Below are 23513 nucleotides of genomic sequence, written 5' to 3' on the forward strand. Positions count from 1 at the left end.
ATCATGTTTACTGGATTAAGAGCTATTTCTGCAGCGGCACACCACTAGAAATCTGTATAGTCACAAGAGAAATGCTGCTAGACCTGGAAAATGTTATGCTTGTTTGTGATTTAACGCCATGCCAGCTTCTGTGGTGAAATGCAATAAAAGCTATAGTATATTTTCAAATCCATTTTTGATCAATACTGGAAATGATTGTGGACTTTTCAAGAGTGTCAGTCTGGAAAATCTTTTATTGCCTGATTTTGGGTACCCTGACATCCAAAAACATCAGAACAAACAGAATCAAATCTAGGGCTCTTGTGATTAAGACATCTGTCTGATGATTCATTTTCATATAAATTGTCATTCTTCTTAAAGGAATATTCCGGGTTCAATACAAGTGCGGTGAATCTCATGAAATGTTGGGGTGAAAAGTGACCTGGACATGTTTTTTCTTCTTCTACTGTCTGTCACAGTTCACATAATCAAAGTCATTTTAAATTGATTTTCTTGCTGAATCGACACTATTGAGACAAGTTCAAAGACCAGTAAAGAGTTTATTATTTGCCCAAGTTAACTCATTAATATGATTAACTATGATTAATATCAAACATACATACTAGTTACATATCATTTACCTCCTGAAAAGCAAGACAGTGAAGAGTGAAGCAACATTTATAGAAAAGTCTGTTATCTTTACAGCACATAAGTGATGATTTCTGTATAATAACACATTGACAATATCAGTAAGTGCATTAGACTAGTGTCATCATCCATGTCGCTTTATTTCATCCTAATGTAGGCGTAGAAAAAAAGAAAAGACAGAATGAGAGAGAAAGAACTGAGAAAAAGAGAGCTTCCACACACATTCATACTGAAATGTCTCCCAGAGAAAAGAAATCAAATGATGTATCTGAGAAAGAGAAGTCACACTATAAAAACTACAGCAATGCACACGTGTGTTTTATTGTTTCTTTACACCGGAGCCTTCGATGTTGACTTGGTTACAATGTGTGTCTTTTCCTGCTGCTGCTTTAATATCTCTGTGAACACAAAAGCACAGAAATAACCATGAACCGACTCTCGCACTCAACTGCACAGATGTTAATATCTCTAATGTGATCTCTCAGGTGATCTTTGACATATGGTTATGTGTGTATCAGTATAGTTCAGTTATTTATAGCGTGTGTCCTCAGACACGGTGTTGTGTGTAAGTGACCTGTGTGTCTGCGGTGGAGCGCTGATGGCCGATCGATGTCTCGGGGCCTCCAGACGGAGAATGGGAGCAGAAACCTGGAATCTGGACAGTTCCCTCTGCCACTCCTCATCAAATGACTGCGCCTCCGCTGACAAAACATGGAGCCAACGGCATAAGTTATAATGATGAGAATCGATGAATTGAACAGAATCGTTTTTCTTCAATAGTTGTCTGTGTATGTGAACTCGTGATTTGTGTGAAAGTGATTAAACGTTGTTGTCGTGGCGCCTCATGTGTTCAGGAAATGAGCCACAGTCAAATAATTGTGCAATTCCTATTAATGTCTGTTTTGACTGCTGAAATGACAGACTCACTTTCATCCATGTTCTGGAAGTCCTGGTTGAGTTCTCTCTCTCCGGTCTTTCTGTTCTCTTTCCTCTCTATCACGTGTCCTCTGTCCTGAATATGATGAGCGATGGACATCTTCTGTAGTCCACTCTCAGAGTCCTGCAGAGATTTCCTCATCTCCTTGATCTAACACACACACACATACATCATACAAGGTTAGCGGGATAAATGAACCGTTAATCGTTATAAAAAGGAGTTGAGTGAATCTCATGGCACCTGTCAAGAACACATCCAGCACATATTTCACCCCAAAAAGACTATATATATATATATATATTGCATTAAAGAAAATAAGCCTTAAGATTTGATGTATTATTTACATTGTAAAGTCTTTATACATCACGGTAGCATTCACTTCACTGACTGTCATTTCTGCTTATTTAAACAAACATAACTCTTTATTATTTTACTGTAATATAGTTAAGGTGACAGTAATGAGAATGACAAAAATCCCTCAACAGTCAAACATCTGAACACATTGCAGTAATGAAAATGAGATTTTTAGTTTTAATTGTGATAGTTTAGGGTGAAATGTGTTGAATTGCCATGAATATGAGGACACAATGCAAACAAATGTGGTCTGAAAAGTAGGCTTTCTTAAAGCAAAATCAAATGGGATTAATTGTCTTTCTTTGGGACATGTGTTCATGCAGTCAGCAGTACTCACTCCTCCAGGAGCACAGCGGGTTTGTGACGACGCCTGGAACACTTTTGCCGGCTCATTTCCAACTTTCGAGTACGTCACGACAGCAGAGGAGGAAAAGGAGTGACTGTTGGAGTCTGACGCCATGTTCTCCTGAAACCAGCAGAGCAACTGTCTGTGTTTATGTGCAATCTTACGCTCAAAAGAATTACACATTTCAATTTTAACAACAAAATTAAGGACAAATACTTGAATACATTTTAGTTTAATGAATTACATTAAGTTAAAGATGACTCTTTTCAATTTAATCGAATTATGTCATGAAATTGAAATGCGTAAATCTCAAAAATAGGATAAACACTTTCTCTGAGTGTATCATAGTTATATGTAACATTCCAACAACGGCTGGACAGTCACACCATAAACATTATTTATCAGGGAATGTGTTTAATGAATATTCCGGGTTCAACGCAAGTTAATCTCAGTCGACAGCATTTGTGTCATTATATTTATTATCACAAACATTAATGTGGACTCGTTCCTCCTTTTCTTTAATAAAAGCACAAATGTGTGTTCCAGTGAGACACTTCCAATGGAAGTCAATGGGGTTTATTTCTGGAGGTGTAAAGACAGTGTGTGAAGATTATAATTTAATTAAAACACTTGTATGAATTGTTCTGTTAAACTTGTGTATTATTTGAGCTGTAAAGTTGTTTAAATGATTAGTTATTTTAGGGTTTGTTGACATTATATCATCATGGTGATGAAGTTGTAAAATAGTTTCACACAGATGTGGTCAGTGAGTGATTTAATGACAGTAAAATCATGTTAACACACATATTGTTTATGTCTTGTGTCTATACTTTTGAATCAGTATTTGAATGTTTACAGATTAAACCCCATTGACTTCCATTGGAAGTGTCTCACTGGAACACACATTTGTGCTTTTATTAAAGAAAAGGAGGAACGAGACCAAATTAATGTTTGTGGTAATCAACATTATGACACAAATGCTGTCGACTGAGATTAACTTTTTGTGAAAGTTATTTTATGCACACATTTATCACAATTCTGTCAGTTTATTGAATGGACATGATGACATGTGTTTCTGGTTTACTGATTTGCTTGTAAACTATGCTATTTATTTTACAGACTTTAGTCTTTAAATCAGACTCACAACATTACTGTGCATCTCCTTCATTCTGTTCCTCATGTTGTCTATCATAGAGAAAGGATTGCTGAAGAAATCCAGCTCCTGTAGATATTCATCACATACACAGAAAACAAACCTTTAGATACAGGTACATGTGACGTATCATCTAGAATCAACACAGATTCAACAACATCCATTCAAAGGAAATGAAGAAGAACTGTAAAAGATAATTAATCCACAAATCTTTGAAATGATAAAACAGACATTGTTCCAGTTGTGTTAAAACACAATAACAGCTACACGGTGAAACATCTGTTCACCAGAACATCCCTGCACAGCACCCACAGAGACAACTATAAACCTCAGATTACATGTCAGGGACTCTCACAAAAGAGCACGCATCCTCACAGTGATGCTGAGATGTTTACTATGAGGGCAACAGGACATCAGAGTGACTCCTTAAACTCAATGTGAAACAGGATATTTAATAAGAACAGAAAACGAAGAGCAGGATTTGATTTTATCTGCAGTGAACTGAAGTGTCTCTCAACAACAGATGGTTGAAAAATAAGAAGTCTTGATGATGTCAGCTAAAAATGAGGCAGAAGTGATAAATTCCATTGTGATAAACGATTCCAAGTCAAAACATTTTTTGTCACACTTTACAATAAGATTCCATTTGTTAACATTGTTTCAAATCAATTTGAATTTATAAAAGCACTGTGAATAAAATGGGTTTAATCCAGGGTTCAGATGAAGCACATTTGTTTTCAAGGACTATGCTCGAGATGCCATTAAAACAAATGATTTTTGTTCATTTTAAATAAAGATATTTCAAGCATTCAGTTCATTTATTTGTATATGAATGTTTAACTTCATATTCTCACAGTATCAATTCTTGGTTCATTCATGATGAAATCGATGTGCTCCCATAAAACAGAAGTCTCATATGATTCATGTTTTCTAAAGTCCCACAGCAGATTTATGTGAAGAACTGACCCAAACTGCAAATGGGTCATTCTCAAAAACATTTGACAAAATATTGCATTTTTCAATTCAGTTCAGTTTTTGCCTATAAACGCTGACAGTGAATATTTTGTAACATGTCGACATTCATTTTTATTCATAAAGGATTTCATTTATCATTTCATTCTGATTCACTGAACGAAGCAAGTGAACACTAACGAGGGTTCAATGGGGTTCAACACCAAATACTTGTGTGTGAAAACATGAATTCAAATGTGAATAACTTATACATTAAAAAAAAGTTTTAACATTGATAAACCAACAACATGAAAACAAGGGACAAACATTATTTTTATATTATTAATAATCATTTTGTTTTGCTTTTTTGCCCACTTGTTTGGCCTTGCACTAATGCTTTTACTGGATTCATTTCATATCATTAAAGATTAGATTATTCAATTATATATATTTTATTAGCTTTGCTAGAAAAGTCAAGGGCCATGTTTGTCAAAATGTTTTGATATTGACCCAGATGTTGTCAGAAATGATCTATTTTGTGAGACAAAAGCTTTCTTTACAGGAGGGGGCGCTAGACGACTCTCAAAACTCAATCCTCCATTGATCTGCACTCAAATCATTCAAAACGTTTTACTTCTCATATAATGTTTTCACTCTGGAGAGTAAATTGTAATTAAAACTGATAGTTGCATACTTATTAAATCCGCAACAGCAGTATCTATAATATATATATATATTTAAAAACACTGCATTGTGATTGGCCCATTCTGAACAGCGCAGCCTAAAGTAACTGGTATCACGTGACAGCGCCGTCTACGTGCTGCTTCAGCAGTGGTCTTGTGGTCTGTCGTCGTGTTTTTACAAAAATAAATAAATACATTTCATTAAATGATTTAAGCAACGTATTGTAAGATTTTCTATAATTCAAGAACTTTTTAAGCACCTCTTGATAAAATTGCTATTGTCAAGGGTTTTCCAGGACTTAAATTTGAAAAAGCCAAATTCAAGAACTTAAAGCACCCTTTACAAACCCTGTTATTCTGTATGGAAATGGTGAAATCACCAAAACAAAGTGCTGAATGTACACTTTATATATTTTAATCCGACATGACTAATATTCTTCTATAGATCATTTCAAGAATGTAAAAAAAAACAAAGAAATTAGAACGGTCCAGACGTATTTCCGGAGCCTTTCAACAACGTCTCTTTTTCAAGGTAAGTCAGTCCACTCGGTAGCTGTCTTTGAAACGTACATGGACAGTTTGGGTAGCTATTTTTCTATGTAAACAAGCATCATGAAAGTGCCGCTCCAGTCTACTTGAATGGGGAAAGACAGAAATCTCCAAAATGGTTGGTCAAGATTACGATAAAAGAACATATTTCAAATCAGCAGTAAAATCTGAAAACACTGTGTGGCAGATACAGGGCGTCAGGCCTCGGATAGGCATTTATTTAAAATAATAAACAACAGAATAGGGGGAATAAAGTGTCCAAAGGGGAAAGTTAGTGTCCAAAACAAAGGGGAATCTGGCACCTTCGCAGTGGACATTTCTATGTGAAGGAAGAGTAATGAAGACAGGATGGTCCAGGTGATAGTGGGCAGAGTCCCGGCGGCCGCAAAGCACTCACCTCCTTGGTCCGAGGCGCCTGGTGTGGCAGCTCGGCACTTGAGGGGAATAGCGGCCCGGCATCCTGAGTGCGGGTCCAGCGACGCATAACTCCTCCTCGCTCCGTTCCTGGACCTGCGAAGATGCCAGCAGGTAGAGACTTGTCTCCCAAACAGAGAAGCCCTCGGTGTTGAAAGGCAGCAGTGATGAGGCTCTTCAGTGGGATCACACGAGCCCCATGAGAGGTGGGATGGGCATGTTGTTCCGTCACAACTGGTATAATAAATTGTGTCTTTAACTCAGATTATGATAAAAAACTGCGTGTTCTTGAGTTGATTGACATGTTATTTCTGTATCTAAAAGCTGATTGGCTCTTTTATTTGTAAGGCAGGACATCCTTCTACCTTTGCTGCTGTTGGGCATTTGAATTTCTGCCATTTATTATAATGGAAGTGGGCCGTCTCTGCTAAATAGTCTCTGTAATGACAAGCAGGAAATGTTCATGGAACAATGACGTCAATTGAAATCATCAATGAACAGTCCTTGAAATGGTCTATAACAGGATTTTATGACCTGAGAAAAATCTTTTTGGTCATAATTTCAAAACAATGCAAAAGGTGTGAAAATATTATTTAATTGCACATATTAATGATACTGTAAAATCTGCACTTAGATCCGTTATTTCGTCTCATCTCTCAAAATCCATGGATCTAGCAGAAGCTTTTGTGAAACTTTACTGGGCAGGGCTTCCACTGTAGGAGTGTTCTGCACACTTTCTGGTTTTACTGAGCCAGTCAAACTGGGAGCACTCACATTTAAAATCTATGTATTGAATTGGTGTAATTTTTTAACAATGTGCACTTGCCAGAGATGGGAGAACTCACATAAAGGGAATATTTTAACATCCCTTAGGAGAGAGTTTTCCATTCATGTAAGGATGAAATTGGTGCTCCTTTGAGTCCCCGACCACCTGGACCTTGTCCTCTGAATCCATCTCTCATTTCCTTGCTGCTGCTTGGTTCACCCTGGTATCCAGGCTGTCCGTGGTCTCTTGGCCTTCCTCCTGGTTCAACCTGGACTCCTAGCCATCCACCGGTTCTCCAGTGGTGTCCTGGCCTTCCACCAGATCTTCAGTGATCTCCTGCTACCACGCCTGTTCCACCCTGGTCTCCTGGCCATCCGCCTTTTCTACAGTGGTCTCCTGGCCATCCACTGGTTCTCCAGTGGTTTCCCGGCCGTCCGCCGGTTCTCCAGTGGTCTCCTGGCTGTCCGCCGGATCTCCCATGCTCGAACCGTCTGCTGGCTGCACCCTGGTCTCTGGGCTGTCCTTGGTCTCCTGCTTGTTTGCCCACCCCTGCAAGTTCTTTTTTGGGTGCCAGGAACCGCACATTAAATGGGGGGCTCTTTAACATGTGAGACCTCCCTAGTGGCCAGTAAGGGGTGCTGGTAATGTTTTATGTTATGACTCTTATTTTGAAATGCTTGTCTAGTTCTCTTGTTGTCTCTGTTCACTGTATTCTCCATGATTGCTTGTTTACCATGTTACCTAGAATGGCTTTTCACCCTGTGCGTAACCCCGGGTTATATTCATTCTATACCCCGCATTTAACTCCGGGTAAAGCAATGTTTCACAGTTGTAATTTTGAAAGAGGGTTAGCACCGCTTTTTACCCAGTTATAAAACCCTGTTCCAGAGCAGTGTTAGCACCGCATTTGCAGTGTTAACCCTGTGTTGCGGTGCCAAAGGTGTGCAGTGTGAAATTAACATTTCAGAAAGTTGTTTAGCAACAGACAACCAATTATATAAAGTCTCAGTACTTACCTCATTATATATTCATGCACTTTTTACAGTCGCTGAGACTTTCACAAGCTCTTTATGTTCTCTGTCTGAGGGAATCTGGCAAAGTGTCGAACAGTGGTGGCAATCACGATAACGGCCGTGATGAAGTGACAGTATTCCGTGTTTATGTGGCATATTTCAGAAGATGAAATACAAACAGAGATGAATTGTTTGGTGACATTTGCACAGAAGAGCAGAGCAGCTCCATTGAGAGGTTGCGTGTCCGTCACGAGCTGTGTTCGTCCAATCATTGTTATCGAAACCGCAAATATGATTTCAAGTGTAAAAAGCCCTTTTGTCTATTTAAGTCCTTGTGTTTTCATTGTTTTGGTCTGTTCTTGTCCTTTTTATGTTGTAATGTTTGTGTTCTTGTTTCTTAGATTATCGTGTTTATTTTGCTGTGCTAAAATCTGCACTTAGGGGTCTGGGTAGCTCAGCGAGTATTGATGCTGACTATCTCCCCTGGAGTCACGAGTTCAAAGGGTGTGCTGAGTGAGACAAATATCTTAAAGAGACATTACTTTCTAGAAGTCCCCATTGATAAAAGTGAGAGCTCCGAATAACTCCAGAATTGGTATCTGTCACCTCTGGTTATCAGGACTAATAATGGAGAAGCGGCTTGTGTTACTCTACAGCACTGAGTCAGGAGCTCATGTCAAACCATCAACACTCCTCAAAGACAGCACTGGAGAGCACAGCACCCTTATCTGCTTGCCGCAGGAGGCTATTTTTAAGTGAGCACTATTTTTGGTGGACTGTGTTTGGAAGACACAGTCCTGAGGTCAAGACCCATTTATGCTCATGCCATCAGAGCACCAGCTCTCAGATTGCAGGTCTTGTGTCTCTTTCTGGATAGAGAGATGTTTCAATAGTCTCGCTGGGGAGAACACTGTTGATTTCAGCGAATGAGTCGCACAGGACAGCTCTCGGAAGAGCAGTCACTTCTGAGAATAATCAGAACTCTGGCAAGGCTCCGGACGCGATCTTAACATAGAAAAACAGTTCTCAGATTACTAGACAGACACTGGCTGTTATTAAACCATACATATGACATAAGCTGGTATGCGATGTTACCAAGAGTGTAGAAATATTTTACATAGAGCCATGTGAAGTTATCAACCAAAAGCGATACTGTGTATACTGAAGTAGAAACAGTATATTAGAACAAGTATCATTGGCCAGGGCTGGTGAGAGTGAAGAAACAGAGTAATGTAAAATACAGAGTGGATGATAAACTTGTTATTAAGTGTTTGTTAGGCTCAATGTGAAGCAGAGTTTAGTTGTTTATGGTTGCCGAGCAACATCCCAACTTACCGCATTTATATAGAATTCAGTTGATGTGAGGTCACAGGTGTGACATATCAGCTATTAACTCAGCTTTAATCACAAGCTAATCCAATCACAATTTAGACTATAATATTAGTTTTACTGTTTTGAGAGTTTTGTTTTTTATCAATGGTCAGATAATGCGCAGCATAACGTGTAGTTAATAAAAACATGCTTTTGCAGACTTATCATTCATTTGTTATGAATAATCTTATGTTTGGTTTGCATCCATCAAAATCTAAATAAAAAAAGAAAATAATCAAATGAGATTAAGTACTTTTCACTTTCAAATGTATTTAAAGCTGACGTGTGTAGTGTCAGAATATAAAATATGAATACGTCCCTTGTCTTCTGTTGATCAAACAAACCGTCCCACCCCCAACTCATGCCATTGGCTGACTCAGTGTTGCTGTGTCGGGCTGGATGGGTTACTCAAAACAAAGAGACAGTCTTTACAGTTGGTGTGGCAGGGCGGAGGGTGGGCGGGATCGTGATTCCACTAACCTGGCACCTAATCAGGCTAATCAAGCCTCAGAGAGGGATAAAGGTCGACTGGAGACTACAGTGGGAGAGAGAGAGTGTTTTACCGACAGCTGTCTGACACCTTTGTGTGTTTGTCTTTTTGGTTAAGTTCTTCATTAAACTATTATTTATATTCTCAAGCCAGTTCTCGCCTCCTCCTTTCCATTAATCCCTTTACACTGGTGCCAAAATCTGGGAAAGAGGAGGAATGCGCCGTAGTGGAGTTCTCACTGCTTCCATCCACCCGAACGGAGCAGCCACGGCCATCCGCCGGAGGAGCCCGGCCACCTGGAAGAGGAGGAATGGCCGCCGAGTGCGAGGGGAGGAGGGGCTCCCAACCAACCACCTGGAGCAGTTACCACTGCCAGGGGCAGGGGAGACCCCTACCATCCACCAAAAACACGGCAGGCGTTTTGTCCACCAGGGGCCGGAGGACTGCTTGTTGTCTGCTAGAGGGTGGAGGAGTGGCCGGGGACCAAGCTAAGGCATATCAGAGAAACGGTAAGTGTTTTTTTTTCTCTCTCTCTCCCACTGCCGCTCTGTGTTGGCAAAAATGTTTTGCTAATTTGGCACGATCAGCATTACAGTGTTTAGGTGCCAAAATGTTTTTGGTTTCCCTCCACTTGTCCCCTCCCTCATCCACGTAGACGGGGATGACCGGCCAGCAGACAGTACGGAAGGCACGCCCCTCCCAAGGGAAGGGGGGGGGGGGGTTGTAGGTTATTCCACGGGCTCCCTGGCCTGAGAGAACAAGGGAGGAATGAGGCAGGGCGGAGGGCGGGGCTGGGTCATGATTCTACACACCCGGCCCCTAATCAGGCTAATCAAGCCTCAGAGAGGGATAAAGGCCGACTGGAGACTGCAGTGGGACAGAGACAGAGATTTACGGACAGCTGTCTGACACATTTGTGTGTTTGTCTTTTTGGATAAGTTCTTCATTAAACTATTATTTATATTCTCAAGCCGGTTCTCGCCTCCTCCTTTCCATTAATACCTTTCCATTTGGTTTTGCTTCTGGCGCCGGGATCCGGATACTCATGCTCCATGCCTCGTCTTTGTGAGCGCATGACTTCAGGTTCGGTTCTCTTGCCATGCACTCTTCAGTCAGTCTTGTGTGCTGTGTTATTTGTTTGAGCACATGGCTTATGATTGTGTTCCTTCGCCATGTGCTCTTCTGTCTTGTCATTTGTGTTTAGTGTGAGCATATGGCTTCTGCCAGGTTTTGTTTACCATGTGCTCTCCTGTCTCACGTCTAGGCCCCGTCACCTTTTCACATTGTAGTGTGGACTGCGAAAATGGATATATCTGAAAATAATTATGTATTTGTTGTCATGTGACGCAGTCATGTGATCTATCCAACCAAAACAATCAAGATGGAGGCCCATGTTATAGTGGTTCTGTTGTAACTGATACTTACTTTAATAGCGTTGTTAAAAATAAATGTTACTTTGTACAACCTTCACATTGCATTCCTTCAAAGGCGAAGGGAAGTTTACTTGGATTTGGTGTCCGGCGACGGAACATGTGGACAATTGTGTTTCAGACCGTACATGCAGCAGGGATTTTCCGCATGCGCAGTAACACGATTTAAGCATTTTCATACGTTTCAGTGTGGACGAGCAACTTTTGGAAAATGCTTGAAAACTTTAGTGTGGACGGAGAGCGTTTTGGAAGGAAATCGCTGGTTTCAAATGTATCCGGATTAATGTAGACGTAGTCTAAGTTCCTTCCGGTTTTTGGAACTTTGTTCCTCCCCTACAGGTTGTTTTTCTTTGTGTTTTTGTGATTTATTTTTATTTTTTACATTTAAATAAAGCCAATTCTAATTCTGCACATGAGTCATCGCCTTTCTACAGATTATTCAATAAATCATAATCAAAATAATTCTAAATATAATAATTCAGATCATGCAAATGCATTATATTATTGCTGCATATGTGTGATTTGTGAGGCACCTTTACTTATTTTGTTTGTTGTCTGTACAGCTGGAGTTGAGCTGACTTCGCCATAGCTGACTGCAACTCGCAAAAACAAGAAGATGTCTAGTCAAGCTGAATTGATGTTCCACTGATTACTCTTATTACAAAATATACATACAGCCAGGGGGCATGATTAGTTGCATTAGTTTATTAACACATAATTTTTTAAATAACTAATCGCACTATATGAAGGCATTAAACCAACAAATCAACAGCCTTAAAAATGACTCTTACATTGGTATAAGATTTTGGTCATACTGTTCACCATAAAGGTGAAGTCAGCAACCATAAAGCAATGTGATCATGAAATGTGAAATGTAAATCCTTACTATCTACTCTACTCACTATTTACCCTACTACTACTAGCATACTACACCTTAATATTCTCTTAGCTAACTGCAAAAACTAGATCAATTAGTAAAATCCTGGAGTGCCCTCCAGTGCTTGCCAGCATACAGACTGTGCCATCAATTCCCAATCTCCACAGAACCCAAAGCACATTCAACTATCCAGCCCTGACCTGAGGGTGAGAATGCGGTACTGCCCCTCGCCTAGCAGTGAGGAGGTTGGCATCAGATGAGAGTAATTAGCAGGGATAAACATACTGAGCACAGGGAGCAGGATGGGGATTACAGGCAGACACAAACTCTAAATTTAGCGATTTGAGCTGCCAAATCAACCAGCTGCTCATTGTGAAACTCTAGAACTGCTGACACGCTGTTAGAAAACAGCCAGCACACTGCTTTCAGAAGAACGTCAACCAGCTTTCAATCATTAGCTTGGTGTGAGAAACAGATCCAAATGTCGCAGTTCGCTGAAAATGTTGCCCTCTCTCAAATCTCATTTGCGGTTTGATTCAGAAAAGAAAAATGCCCAGTGGACCCATCACTCCAGATTCCACATGTGTGTTGTAGCCAGTCACGATACATGGGTTTGAATATGTGGAATAGAGAATGAGATTTAAAGCTGCTCTGAAGGGGAAGATTAATTAATTGTTCTTTAAATATGACTTCAGAAGGCTTGCTGGAATACAGCATACAAGTTGTATGGCATTTTATGAGACTGTTATGATGTTTGGCATTTTTGCAGCTTGACATTGGTCACTGTTAACTGATGAGCTGCGTAAAATTTAATATTTTGTTCCTATCTGAAGTGATATGGGCAACGTCGGTGGGCATGACCATGGAGTTTTGGTATTAAGTCTAGGCGCAATTGGGCTTGGAGAAATATTGCACGGAAAGCGCTAATGGGCTTTAATGTGCAATTTAATTCTGAGGTTCTTATGTGGTTATTGCACCATCTGCATCCTATTAAAGTCCATTGCCTCACGCACCAGCAATATAAACAAAGATAATCACATTCAGACGAAGTTGGTAGAGTAAACGAACTGAACGCAGAGAATTAGAAGATTAGAAATGCAAATTTACGTTCCTTTTATACTCATGGAAAATGTGAATTTTGATGTCCGGTCCATTAAATTATAGAGATTGTAAGTATTATTAATAATTTCCATACAGACACAAATCTTGGCTAGTATTAACAGTGATTGTATCCACACACACTTTCCTTCAACTAGTTGATTTTGATATTTAAAAAGTTCATTAAATTATCAAGACACAAAAAATTCAACCAAAAATATTTCTAAATTCAAATAATATTCAAAAGAAATGAAAATATAATTAAAATAACAAAGTGGCCATAAAAATCATACTACAGGTAGAAAAATACCAACACAAATTATATATATATATATATATATATATATATATATATATATATATATATATATATATAACAGTTAGTTCTGGTCCTCGAATCTGATTGGACGAGAGATGTTCCATGAGCACTGATAGTCTGACACCATCATCACTCGGAGGCTTCACTGTGTGCATCACTCCGCTTGTGTTCATGATGTTCTAAACTAAAGTTTAAGAGCAGTGCAGATGTGTTAAGAGATACTGTTTGTCTTTTTTTTACATGTATTTTATTTTTGACATTACATATGTTAGCCAGCAGGTGGTGCCAAAAAGATCCTTTTTGAGTGTAATATGAGCCAGTTGGTGGTATGAAGTGAATCCGTCATTGTTTACATACAACAGCTCTTCGTGATCGCTCATATTACTACTACACTACTAAAATAAAGCTAAGAAATAGAATAGTTAAGAAACGGCTTTAAATGAACAACTTCAGCATTACGGCTCATCACAGCTGAGAGACACAACATACTGATTAATTACAGAACACAAGGTGCTTACCTCTTATCTGAGTTTCCACATTGGACTATAGTGATCGACTCTTGCGCACCAGCTACCACTAAATAGGGATAAATACCCCGCTTGGGTGCTATTTTTCCACTGAGAAAGCTGATCTTCAGAAAGCTGACAGCATCTCTGCTTGGGTGTGGCAACAGGTGATCACACACACTCTGTGCATTTCTCTCTCTCTCTCTCTCTCTCTCTCTCTCTCTCTCTCTCTCTGTCTCTCTCTCACACACACACACACACACACACAAACACACCCCTCCTTGTTTATCCAATAACTTGTTAGAAACAACACAAGCCGTGATACTATTTCTGAAGTGACATTTTTGAATTACTAATGAAGGCTTGGATGAATCATTTGTTTTGAACCAGCAACGGCAGATTCTGATCCGTCGTGTAATAAAGTAGTTCCATGCACAAATGCTTTTTTATGACCGTACTCAGTTTTTCATTACATTTATTTGTTCATTGAACTGTTGTATATAAGTAATATCACACTTGCAATCATACTATATGACCCTAAATCAGCACTTCTGTAATTACCTACAGCACTCGACCTGCCGCTGAATCACAGCAGTGCTGATGTAGGGCCATATAGCACAATTGTGAGTGTGATAAATATTTGCTTAAATATATATATATTTTTATATAAACATAACAATCATTAAAAGAAAGCCATGGCCTATAGATAGTTTAACACACATTTCATAAATTTTTGTTTCAGAAAACGGCTACAACTCTGATTGTCAGGGACATCATTTATGTTCCACTATATTTATATGAACTTTATTACCTCAAAGACATTATAGATATTACAGTTTTCTGTTAATGTATGATTTTCTGTAAAGCTGTTTTGAAACGATGTGTGTTGTGAAAAGAACTATACAAATAAATATGACTTCACTTGACTTGATTACCACCTGCTGGTGGAATCTCCAAACTGCAAATGTAGGAACTGAGTTTAAACTTTGCACTGAAAACAAACGTGCTTTTGAAATGTCTTAGTGCACTGATCAATTTCACAGGAAAATGGCAAATTGTACTTTGCACTTCATTAACATACAATACACCCACAGTATGCGCATGTACACCCACACATGCCCACTTGCACTTTGCGCTGGCACAAACATTTTCAAGATGTAGTGCACTGTTGTTGCACATAATGTTGTGCTTAGCGCTCACAAAAATAAAGCTCTAAGACTTGTATTTACAGAAATCACAACATATTATTATGGGATTTATGTTTAAAACAAAAAGAAAGAAAGCAAAAACATTTGCCAATGATAAGAAAAAAGTATGTTTTTAAGAAATGGGTCTTGTTTTAATAAAGTTTTGATATTTTTAATGGAAAACAATAAATAAATAAATGATTTTTCTCAGTGTGGTCAGAGTGGCAAACCTAATCCAGCTCTATGAGAATTCCCAATTTATCACTAATATTGTTCACTATTCTTGAAGAACTATCTACAATTATTCTATTTTACTTTAATGCTTTCTGTATGAGAGTGTCAGAAGTGTGTCAGTGGAACAAAGCATCCTTGTTTTTTAAAAATACAGCATCAAATAAAAGATCTGTAGTGTTGAGGGTCAGCGGTCACCTCCACTGCAGAACGACACTTCTGTAGCTGTATTATACACTGCCAATCATAACCTTGCGTGCGTGTGTGTGTGTGCGTGCGGATCTGGACTGCAGTATCTTCACTATGACAGTCATGAGAATCTAGAATGAGAAGCACCAGCTTTAGTAGCCAAGTGTGTAATCTATACTGAGCTCAAAGAGATTAACAGCGATAAATAATCTGAAACAAAAATAACTGTGGGTAAATATTTCTGTGGCCCCATTTGTGTGTGAATCCACAATTTACTTTCCTCATGTGAGTTTCTGGTCTTATTGTGAGTGATTCATCAGTGCACGCTATTCCAGTGGAAAAAATAGATATTTGCCTTAATAATCTTTCATCAAAATGTAATCACTTACTCCGCCTTGCCCTCTTATTTTTCATCCACACGTCATACAAAGACCATTTTTCACCATCCAATCAATTTCTAATGGATAAAATCAAGTCCTGTCAGCATTTTCACTCAATGAATACTCAGTTTCACTCTCAAATATGTCAAATTATGAGTAAAATGGGTTGGGAATGAAGACTCATGTCATGAATTATGTGAAGAAACACAAACTAAAAAACAAACACTCACTCTGTCATTGCGAAGGGTTGTGCTCGTTTTAGGCTGACCCTCCCCCCTGTGACCCCCATGACCCCTGTGACCTCTCTGTCTGCCATCTGTAATGCTGGGCATGAAGCCGTGACTGAAGGGGTCAGAGAAACACCTCCTCATCTGCTGCATGTGCTCATGATGCACCTGGAACGGATCACTGAAAGAGCAGAAAATAAACTAATATTACATAAATCATGTTTATATTATTGTCATATTTATCATTACCCAAAAATGGGTCGCAGTTCTGACTGGGATGAAAATAGCAGGGGGGGGGAAACAATGGTACATGCAAATAATACATCACAATAAAACATGTAATCGTGCGTTGTTAGGATGTCAATATAAATCAATTTATCAACCATTAAAATGGAGAAGAAAACACCTCACATATCTTTTTGCTGTTGACATCAGAGGATGTGCGTTCAATCAAACTCTACAGTATGGTGTAAATTCATCACACCACGTCATTTGGTAGAAGCTTATTGACTTCGACAGATGTCAACATGGTCAGGCTGTTTTGAAAAAACTACAAAGAAATACCAGCCAGACTATATAAAATAAAGGTGGACTTACAGCCAATAACTTTGCATTTTGTTAGGTCTGTGCAGTTCATGGTAATACTAGACATTTTTGTTATTTTGTAAGATAAAAAGTTTTAGTATTGTGTTGGTCACTGGATGTCAAATCTGCCTCATGTAGCAAAAGTTAGTGGTGACTTCATCGTGCATTGAGAACATTGAGAAGATCTTACCTTGATGAGCTATTTTGGAACAGAAAGAAGAAAAAGACCCTTCATTACACAATATTTATAAGAGTAAATGTTGTCATACAGAAATATAAGCAGCTCACACTGTAAATCCACTGAGCAGCATGTCTCTATGTTACATAGTTCACTAATAACACTGCTGCCAGCTGCATGGATAAAATCACAGATGAAATCACTTTTACTCATGCATGAAAGAGGCGTTATATATATGTCAATGGGATTTGTCGTATATATAACAAACTAATAAAGGTTCATGTAAACATCAAGATGGCAAAACAGGGTTAGATACCAGCCTTAGAAAAAAAGTGCATTTCAGAATCAGAATCAGCTTTATAGTCTAGTATGATTACACATACAAGGAATTTGTCTTGGTGACAGAAGCTTCCAGCGCACAACAATACAAAACGGCAACAAGGCAACAATACAAAAATACATAAAAAGTAAAATAAATAAATAAAAATTTAATAGAAAATAAAGTATATATAGAATACACACACACACACACACACACACACACACACACACACACACACACACACACACACACACACACATGTTGTGTTTCCATGTTTTATGGGGACTTTCCATAGACATAATGGTTTTTATACTGTACAAACTTTATATTCTATCCCCTAAACCTAACCCTACCCCTAAACCTAACCCTCACAGAAAACTTTCTGCATTTTTACATTTTCAAAAAACATAACTTAGTATGATTTATAAGCTGTTTTCCTCATGGGGACCGACAAAATGTCCCCACAAGGTCAAACATTTCGGGTTTTACTATCCTTATGGGGACATTTGGTCCCCACAAAGTGATAAATACACGCTCACACACACACACACACACACTCATACACACACACACACTCACACTCACACACACACACACACACACACACACACACACACACACACACACACACACACACACACTCACACACACACACACACACACACACACACACACACACACACACACACACACACACACTCACACATACATTTTAAGCCAAAGCAAAATAATCTCATATTAAATATGAATATATAATATAATATTAACGTTTTAAATCATGACTACAGTGCATTAACAAAATTGCTTATATGATGCATTTTAAAAATAACATAAAAATTTATGTAATGTGCACACAATTTTAAACAAATAAAAAAACTGCACCCGCGTTGTTATAAACGTCCCTGTGAGACTTACGAGAAGAACGGGTCTTCTTCAAACTGCGTGAGGAGATTGTTGAACATGATGATCGCTGAACAGATCAAGGACGCGCTCACAGTTACTATCGAAACTCCATATACGTCACAAGGACAGGAGGCGGAGACTGTGAACACGTGACGTGTTATGTGAGGTTTGATTGGCTGTAGTCTGGAGGCTTCGCCCCGCCTCTCTCATTATCGCAGTGTTGTGTATGTGTTGTCATGTCAACGCGGTTTCTTTTTGAGCCTCTAGAAGCATCCAGATATATATTCCCTCACGTTTACAGAACTGTAATCTCATGATCCAGGAAACGTTATTATTGTATATTAGTGTAACAATCAAAGCATTAGTGCAGCATTAAAGCATTCACTTTGTGTTCTGTTGAAATTACAGCAACTGTACCTTTAACAAATGACAGTATGTATGTTCCTTTGCCTCATCAAAACCAATTTGACAGATATAATTGAAGTTTTAATCCTCTATGATTATATCACAAAGTAGGCATGAACTTTTCTGTTATTCAATATAGTAACATTGTCTCTGAAATTTGACCTGAGCAAATACAAATTGTAGAAAATCATAAAATAAAATCATCCAAAGTAACTCAACTGGCAAGAATGTACTGAACTATTTCTACCATGTGACATGTTTCTACACCTGTGTCTCTGAGACCCCAAATAGAAACGTTACACACTACACCACCACTGCTTCTTGAGCAAATTCACGATAAAATTACACCATATCTAAAGGTGACATTTCTTATACCTTATAATTGTGTGTAATTGTTGTTTATAAGTAATTAAAAAAATTGTTAACCATGGTTTTTCTATAGTAATACTGTAGTAGTAACCATGGTTAATTGTGTGCTATGGATTAACTAAATCCCATGGTTAAACTATAGATCCTGTAGTGAAATGGTTAATTTTTGTAAGTGTAAACAAAACATAAGTCTATCATTTTATTTTTAAACTAAAAAAATGATGACGAATTATGACAAAAAAAATGTTATTTTAAATGACCCATTTTATCCGAAGTAATCACAAAAAAATGAATTTAATAGAAGTATTGGTATCAGTATCGAGGATATTGGAAATGATTGGTATTGGATGGAAAAGAAAATAAGTGGTGTCGCCCGTCCCTAGTGCAGAGCTGGAATAGAAGAAAGACTACAATGAAGACGTTCAAACAGAATATGTTTCTGATTTAATATGTTTTGGTCAATGCATAATTTCCATACATTTGTGTTACTTAATTTTGATGATGGTATACTCTAAAATCTAAAATGTTCAGTAAGAGAGAGAGAGAGAATTGTTCAGCATGACAAATGGTTCCTATTATATGACCTGTCCATGCATTCATAATAATGTTTGCCTGTGTTATTTATTAGTGTGTTCTTTGAGGTGATAGACCTACAGTATATGGAAAGAGCCACCTGATATCACAATGTTTCGCAGTGAAAAACTTACAGAATTGCATTTATATGTGTTCATTTAGCAGATGCTTTTATCCAAAGTGACTTATACATGAGGGGAAAAACTATTTATTATAAGGGAGTCAGCAATATTAGAAGTACCACAAAATCGAACTTTAGTAGAGCAAAGCTACAGCAAAAGTGAAAATTGCAGAACAAACATTAAATATTAAATTATTTTTAATCAATATTACATGTCATTATTCTTACCCAATTCTGAGACGTGGTGTTTCCTCAAATGCACTATGCATCTCTGTCATAGCAACTCTGCACATAAAATGACATTCTTCATAAACGCGCTTTAAAGACATTAATTGTATAGTGTAAATAAAATAAAAAATATTAAAAAGAATCGTAAAGAATTGAAATTTGAAGTAAAAGTTAAACATGTTTACCCTTTTCTCTTTTCCTTGAGAAAGGTTTTTTCACTACATAAAACAGGTTAACACATTGAGGAGTGGAGTAGGGGCTGTTACAGGTTGGCTGTGCAGTAAATTCAGACCTTGTTTTGAATATGGAGAGGATGTATTCTTATAAATAGGCTACACAAATATTACTGGGTAATTCAATTACACAACTCTATGATCTGTAGCTTGTTGTTGCCCCTCAGTTTGACAGGAAAGCACTTAATCGCTTTTCAGCGATATGGACGCCGCCATCTTTGATATTTACTTTAGTCACTGTCACTAGTTAAAGGTCATCTCTACTCTTCATTAACAATTCACAAAATTTGTACAAACTACATTGTACTGTCAGCATTCACAATTACAATATACCGAGAATTAAAACTATTTGATTGCGCCTTGATTCTTTAATTGATCCGCCCCAACTCAGACACTCTGTGCTTAAGAAAATCCACAGTTTCACACTGGTAAATACGGCTTTGTGGTTGCGTTCATGTGCATTTGACTCATAAATATTATCTTTCCGACATGACTTGAATGCACCATTATCACAGTAAACGTGACAAGGGCCCAATCGAGGTGCGAGTTCATCCGTCAAATCTTAATTAACCAACCGTGGAGAGCGCAGCTTTTGAGTTGCACGCGGACCACAAAACTGACGGGAGCAGCTCTGGCGTTAGACAGTGACTGGATCTAAAACCTTCAAATGACACACGTCATATCTCCATCTCTGCGAGTTATCAGCACCACATAACGCAACGCGCAGCGGCTTTCATTGCATGACGTGACAGACAACTAGTTCATCAGTGCGGTTTAGTTCACACAGCAGTGGCTCGACGAAAATGCGGTTGTGACTCCTGATTATTTCCGGGTGTGAGTTTGGTTATAAAATGCTGATGTCGATCTCATAAATAACTGAATGCGTAATGAAAAAACAACAAATTTGCTTCTTTTCTAATTTGTAGATTTGTTCTTGCAATGCCACAACAAATTATAGGGATACAAACTCATGAGGGGCGAAAAAGATAAGGCAATCACTGGTCCATAACATTTTTTTCTGGGGATATTTAATTTGTTTTTAAAGAATAAGCTAAAAGCACCATTCAAGTTTATTAAAGTTTACAATTGTGCAGAATTAGCTGCAAAATAAAGAGTATTTTGGTGAGGCTTGCTTCTTTCGCAAATGTGTTCAATTTTATGAACTGATTAGTTCAGTGACCCCTTCTGGAAAAGTCACTAGGTGGCGACAAATGAGCGTCTTATGTGCTGTGAGTGAGTCGGTGAATCATTTAGTCATTCATGACCGAAATCTACCAAGAGACTTTATAGTGTTTAAGCAGATCTAAAGTCTTCCTTCAGTCTGAGCATTATTTTTCATCCAAAAGACAACAATAATAGTCTAATAATAGTGAGTTTCAATAACGTCCTTCTTCTTTATTAAAACTTACATGGCTACAAATCTATTGACTTCAGTATAAGAATTATAAACACAAAGCAGATCTACGGGATCATTTTCCTACAGTATTTAAACTGCTGGGCATGACTTTTATCAGAAAAGACCACGATAATAGACAAATAAAAATCATTTTGAGTTTCAATAATGTTCTTTCGTCATTGTAAAGCCGTCGAGTCGTCAACGCCCCACGTTCAACGCCAGCGTCAAGCGCCGCATCGCCCACCACATGACAAGAGTTGCAGAAAGCGATTTAAAAAAAGCGTGAGGTGTGCACAATATACATTGAAAACATGTATTTGGAAGAGAGAAAAAAACCGAGTCATGTGATGACCCTTTACACGTATAAATATCACTCACTTTTGCACATGAATCATTGCTCTGAACAATCACAAAAGTGAAAGGTGAGGGGTTTGGATCCCTAATATTATAATTTTCTTTCATGCATTTATTTATCATTTTCCACGGCACACCTGACAATCTTTCATGGCACACTTTTTTTACTTTTTTCAGTTCAATAAATTTTCTGTTCCCTTTCCAGGTTTTCCTTCTTCAGATTTTGCATGCTCTCCATGCTAAAGTGAATTCAACCACAATGCACAGAATGACAAAAAAACAAACAAACAAAAAAACAACCTTGGATAATGCAGTCGAGGTGAGCATGGTAAGTATGGTAAAATATCATTCTTTTTTTATTCTTTTCTGTTATTAAGTGACCTGTCATCCATCATAATTTGAAATATACATTTCAAACAGCTGGACGTGGCTAATTAGATTAGTTTTAAATTGTTGCCTAGTCAGCTTGTAGATTAAATCATAAACCTTTCATTGAAGCAACTAGTATCAAGTCGCTGAACTGGTCGTTGTAAAAGTCATAATGAGTGTTAAATATATAACTGCCTAGTTATCTTTTTTTTCACCTTTTAGTGTAGTCTTTTTATTTTTATTTATCTTTTAGCACTTACTTTCACAAACATTAAGGAATCATACTTGTTTGAATGGACAAAGGATTTCATATAAGTGTGTTACCTTCAACCAAATGAATGTATTTGTGCACATTTTGAGATTGCTCCCTTAAAGGGATACGTTAATCATCAGATCTTACACAGACATGTTGTAAATGTTCAATATCCATGCTGTTTCATAGACTGCAAGCTTAAATTGACAAAATACAGTGCCCTCAAAGCACATGTTTATCACTGTCACAAAGCACCACATACTCATTCAGATGATTCAAAAGGCTCATTTGTTTGTGAAAATTGTCAGGCAACATATACAGAGATGAACGAACTCCTTGTGCATCTCGGGTCACAAGGGAGGTACTATGTTGTCCATTTAAAAAAATGTGACAACGTTTTTAGGTTAAGATCAAGCTTTACTGCCCATGTATTGAGGAAGCACCATAATTCAACATCTGCACAATAAAAAGTGACTTTTTCCGAAAAACATTCTTCGGCAGCACCGAAAACACGCTGACTGAAAATAACACTGTCTCTGTACATGAAATATCTGTGCATGATTTACATGCAACTTCAAGCCAAATATCTTGTGCCCTAGATGATTGTGGATTAGATCAATGGTTTAAATGATATTTGTCAAAGAGAACATACTTCAATCTAAAACAAACCTCTCAGAGTCTGATATTTATTCTGTTGTGCAGGCTTTGCAGGATCATGATTTGCATTTGGCTTGTAGTCATTTATTTCAACTGAATATCAAAGAAGGCAGTATTATCAGAAAAACTTTTCCTATGTGCATCCACAAAGTATTTATCTTGGTCATGATGAGAACAGAAAATACTGTCATACACAATATATTCCATTGAAGGACACTTTAAAAACCACGTTGAGGGACCAAGTGTTGTGGGAGTAATGTGCCAAGTCTCAGCATGTGGACTCTCCTAATGTGTTATGTGACATTTGTGATTGATCAGTGTTCAATTCCAATGACTTGTTTAAGGAGCCTGAGATGAGTTTCCAACTTATCTTGTATCAAGATAAGCCTTTGAGATCATGAACCCACTTGGGTCAGCTAAAAAGAGGCACACATTGGTTGGGGTCTGTTTTACACTTGCCAACTTTGAG

At 38.0% G+C, this 23513-nt stretch overlaps 1 protein-coding gene across 1 annotated transcript; it reads right to left on the bottom strand.

Annotated features, from left to right (window-relative positions):
• Nucleotides 1-201: 201 nt before the first annotated feature.
• Nucleotides 202-18199, bottom strand: mlf1 (myeloid leukemia factor 1). Its single transcript, XM_052109719.1, has 7 exons — nucleotides 18099-18199; nucleotides 16102-16279; nucleotides 3409-3486; nucleotides 2256-2384; nucleotides 1555-1714; nucleotides 1202-1328; nucleotides 202-1025 (listed from the first exon to the last, which is right to left on the bottom strand). The coding sequence occupies exons 1-7, from the start codon at nucleotides 18143-18145 to the stop codon at nucleotides 947-949; spliced, it is 798 nt and encodes a 265-aa protein (XP_051965679.1). The 5' UTR covers nucleotides 18146-18199; the 3' UTR covers nucleotides 202-946.
• Nucleotides 18200-23513: the final 5314 nt, after the last annotated feature.

This window comes from Xyrauchen texanus, chromosome 38 (assembly GCF_025860055.1).
Source record: "Xyrauchen texanus isolate HMW12.3.18 chromosome 38, RBS_HiC_50CHRs, whole genome shotgun sequence".
Taxonomy (NCBI): Eukaryota; Metazoa; Chordata; class Actinopteri; order Cypriniformes; family Catostomidae; genus Xyrauchen; species Xyrauchen texanus.

What these genes read in the sequence shown, in the direction of transcription:
- mlf1 (XM_052109719.1), bottom strand. Translation starts at nt 18,145, where the DNA reads ATGTTCAACAATCTCCTCACGCAGTTTGAAGAAGACCCGTTCTTCTC. An exon ending in AGGAGATGCACAGTAATGTT is followed by an intron (nt 2,385 to 3,408) that starts GTGAGTCTGATT and finishes TGCTGGTTTCAG; the next exon opens with GAGAACATGGCGTCAGACTC. An exon ending in CTTCCAGAACATGGATGAAA is followed by an intron (nt 1,329 to 1,554) that starts GTGAGTCTGTCA and finishes ATGTTTTGTCAG; the next exon opens with CGGAGGCGCAGTCATTTGAT.